This window comes from Seriola lalandi, unplaced genomic scaffold (assembly GCF_002814215.2).
Source record: "Seriola lalandi dorsalis isolate HSWRI2012SDOR001 ecotype SW California unplaced genomic scaffold, Sedor1 jcf7180002054836, whole genome shotgun sequence".
Lineage (NCBI taxonomy): Eukaryota > Metazoa > Chordata > Actinopteri > Carangiformes > Carangidae > Seriola > Seriola lalandi.
The window spans coordinates 11,517-15,631 of NW_019525389.1; the positions used below are offsets into that span (position 1 = coordinate 11,517).

General features: G+C 43.4%; 1 protein-coding gene across 1 annotated transcript in view; it reads left to right on the forward strand.

Annotated features, from left to right (window-relative positions):
* Window positions 1–75: 75 nt before the first annotated feature.
* Window positions 76–4,115, forward strand: part of LOC111670137 (double C2-like domain-containing protein alpha) — a gene marked incomplete at its 5' end in the record, with an annotated part of 23,371 nt that continues 19,331 nt past the window's right edge. Inside the window, 2 exons of the mRNA XM_023426734.2 lie at window positions 76–202; window positions 538–597. Coding sequence (XP_023282502.1) covers window positions 76–202; window positions 538–597 — 187 coding nt within the window. The remainder of the gene's footprint in view (window positions 203–537; window positions 598–4,115) is intronic.

The following is a 4,115-nucleotide window of genomic DNA, read 5'->3' on the forward strand; positions in this document are numbered from 1 at the left end:
TGTCTCTTGTCTCCTCTCCTGTCTCCTCTCCTGTCTCCTCCCTTGTCTCCTCTCCTCTCCTGTCTCCTGTCTCAGGTTGTCTGTGTGTGACGAGGACAAGCTGACTCATAACGAGTTGATCGGAGAGTCCCGTGTTCCTCTGAAACGTGTGAAACCGAATCAGACCAAACATTTCCACACCTGCCTGGAGCATCCGCCTCCGGTAACTCACCTGCTGTTTTTTCCCACAGTTATGTAGCGGGACAAAGGGAAAGAAAAAACCTTTTATTTTATTATTAATAATTCATTTAATTTAATGATAATAATTTAAGTAATTATTAACTTTTATTTCCGCCAAAACTGTCAAACAGTTAAATTTACAGCACGAGAAACTTTAGACTCAGTCAGGAGAAATTATGTCCCACCAGGTTTATCTCCAGAGACGATGTGATTGGTCCATCAAACAGGAAGTAAATAGTTCAACCTTATTATTAATGTTAATTACAGAAGCACTTAATTAAGACGGAAGCATCTTCACTGTCTCTGCTCTCTCCTCAGATGCCTTCTCCCACGGCCATGGGCGAAGCTCTGCGAGGAATATCCTGCTACTTAAGAGAGGTGAGAGTTCATCCATCTGTTCATCCATCCATCCATCTGTCTGTTCATCCATCCATCCGTCTGTTCATCCATCCATCTGTCTGTTCATCCATCCATCTGTTCATCCATCCATCTGTTCATCCGTCCATCCATCTGTCTGTTCATCCATCCATCCATCCATCTGTTCATCCATCCATCCATCTCTCTGTTCATCCATCCATCCATCTGTCTGTTCATCCATCCATCCGTCTGTTCATCCATCCATCCATCTGTTCATCCATCCATCCATCTGTCTGTTCATCCATCCATCCATCTGTTCATCCATCCATCAATCTGTTCATCCATCCATCTGTCTGTTCATCCATCCATCAATCTGTTCATCCATCCATCCATCTGTCTGTTCATCCATCCATCCATCTGTCTGTTCATCGTCCATCTGTTCATCCATCCATCATCTGTTCATCCATCCATCCATCTGTCTGTTCATCCATCCATCTGTTCATCCATCCATCCATCTGTCTGTTCATCCATCCATCTGTTCATCCATCCATCCATCTGTGTGTTCATCCATCCATCTCTGTTCATCCATCCATCCATCTGTTCAACCATCCATCCGTCTGTTCATCCGTCCATCCATCATCCATCCATCCATCTATTCATCCATCCATCCATCTGTCCGTCCATCCGTCTATAATCGCTCAGGGTTAGATCCGGGGGTGTATGACCTCAGTCTGACCTTTGACCTGATCAGAGAAGGTTCAGGACCCTTTATTGGACCAATTCATATTTTGATTCGGTTTGTTTTTGTTTGTTTATTCTTCGTCCACGTCAGAGAGGAAACGTATTTATTCAGAGAGCAGCTCTTCACATTAGTGGAGTCTCACTTTGTCGACATTAATTAGAGACAATTAAACGAGTGGAAGTGTAATCAGCGTGTTTGAAGAGCTGAACACAGACGAGTGAATCCTCTTCAGTCTGAAGTCATGTGTGATGAGAAGCGTCTCTTCAGAGGTTCACGTCAGGAGCGGGAAACGTTTCATCTGAGTTTAGACGTAGAAGCATTTCATTTTGTCGAGTTTATTTTCCCTTAAAATCAGAACCAGAGACCAACAGAGACCAGCTGTAAAACTGGGTCTGAGGCTCATCTGCACTTACTTCCTGGTTGAGAAACCTGGATCAAGCCTTGAGCCCCGCCCACCACCTGCTGGCTCCAGGTGGACAGGTGAAAGAGCAGAGAGCATCAAGACGGTGAGAGGAGGAAACATCAGAGAGACTCAGCCACATGTTTGAGCCTCAGTCAGACCCAGACTCAGAGGAGGAGTCTGAGACCAGAACCAGAGACTAGCAGACGGGTCAGAACCGTTAGCATAGTTAGCATTTTCTCATAAAGGTTAGTGTAGTTAGCAACTTTTATTTGTTTACGTTGTTTGTTAGGTTTCAACTGGCTTACACAGTGTTAGCGGTTGTGCTAACACTAGCTCTCTCTCTCTCAGGGAAGGTCACTGATTAGATTTTCCCAGATGTTAATGTGATGTCACCTGTGCACACGCCATGACGGTGAAATGATTCAGTGAGAGACCGTGGTAATCCAGGGACAGGCCACAATGTCACCGCAGCCTGGATGTAATGTGGCCTCTGTGACCCAGATGTGGTCCAGATGTGATTTAAAGAGAGTGATCTGGTTCTGCTTGTCAATAAATCCCATTAAAAGACCGAAGCCAACAACACACACACATACTGACTCCGTCCCACACACTGTCCTGCAGATCTAAACACTCACTACCGCACCAAATGTGGATTAATCCGCCGCTGAAACTACTCCACAAAAAATACCTTATATATATATTTTATATATATCATGCTGTTTGTTAAATAGAGACTAGTGACTGACTCAGTCTGCACAGCACAATAAGAACTAGAATCACCTCCTCGTGGTCGTATCCCTCCGCCACTCAGACTAGTTCCAGGTCACTTCCTGTTGATCCAGAGTCACAAAAATATGAAGCGCTGGTGTGACATTTTGTCATAATTGCTGAGTGAAGTCTTGATTAATGGCTAAAATTTTGTTTTGCGAGGTCAGGTGACCTTTGACCTTTGACCCTCATGAATGTTTGCACCAAACTTGAAGAAGTTCCGTTGAGTTGTTTCTGAGATATCGTGTCCATAAGAATGAGACGGACGAACAAACTGAAAACAATATGTCTCCGGGTCTGACTGAATAAACATATAGAACATTATCACATTGATCCTTCAAAATAAAACTAATCTGTCAGGTAAACTATTTTATCTACGTTCAATGTAATTTAGTTCTTTGTTTTTTACTAAAGACTGTGACAGTGTCAGGATTCAGTCAATAAGATCTGGAGTTGAAGAAGAAGAAAACTGTTCAGTTCCAGCTGAATTTGTCTTTCTCTTCATGTCTCTACGTGTGAGACAGTAGATCAGATCTGAGACCAGATCTGATCCCACCGCTGAAGCTTCTTCACAAAAAACTACTTGACAGGATGAAAAGCAGCAGCAGGGTCAGAGAGCTTGAATCTGCACAAGAGAGACATCCAGATAAATGAGGGATAACTGGTCAGAGGAGCAGTGAGTGACAGCTGGACGAGTGAATGGAGATGGAGCGACAGATGATAACTCGCCCCGAGGAGTTTAAACCCACAAAGTCCAGACGGTCTGTAGGGAACAGAAAATCACACGGAGGACCACTTCCTTCTGCCAAGAATAGATTGGAGATAAGTAAAAAAAAAAAAAGAATTGAACAGGAAGTCTCTGCCCCCGCTCAGCTCAGAGCTCAGCCCATGAATACAGACTCCTGTCATGTAGCCGAGGCTCCTTCAAACTTTTATAACTCAGTCTGAAAAGCTCCAAAGAGATGCACACGGTGTAGAGAGGCTTAAGAAACACGTCAGTCAGGCTGGAAACGCTCCAGTGAATTGGTTCGAACAAGACGATATTACAAAGGAATATTAGGTTTAATGTTATAGAAAAGAACTTGAGAAAAAAAAAATCATGAGAAAAAAATCTGTAATCATTTAGGAAAAAGTTGTTTTATTAAAACAAAATCATAATTTTCTGAGACGAGGTTGTGATATTTTGAGAATCAGGTCTTAATCTCATGAGGAAAGTGTAATCTTAATTTCCTGTTGTAAAGACAAATGAAAAACATCTTGTTTAGTCCCATAATCTGATTTAAAGACCCGCTGCTCTTCTATCTACGTCACAGGTTGTGTATGTAGAAACAGTTCATGGATTCCTCTAAGAAAAACTGTGAAAACACAGAAGGTGAAGTTTCCCTGGTCGACCTCGAGGTGTGAAACCACATCTCATCTCAGGCCAGCACCTTCCCGAAGCTGCCTGGAGGGTCTCAGAGCCTTTTTGTCACTGACTGACTGACTGACTGACTGACTGACTGACTGACTGACTGACTGACTGACTGACTGACTCACTGACTGACTGACTGACTGACTCACTGACTGACTGACTGACTGACTGACTGACTGACTGACTGACTGACTCACTGACTGACTGACTCACTG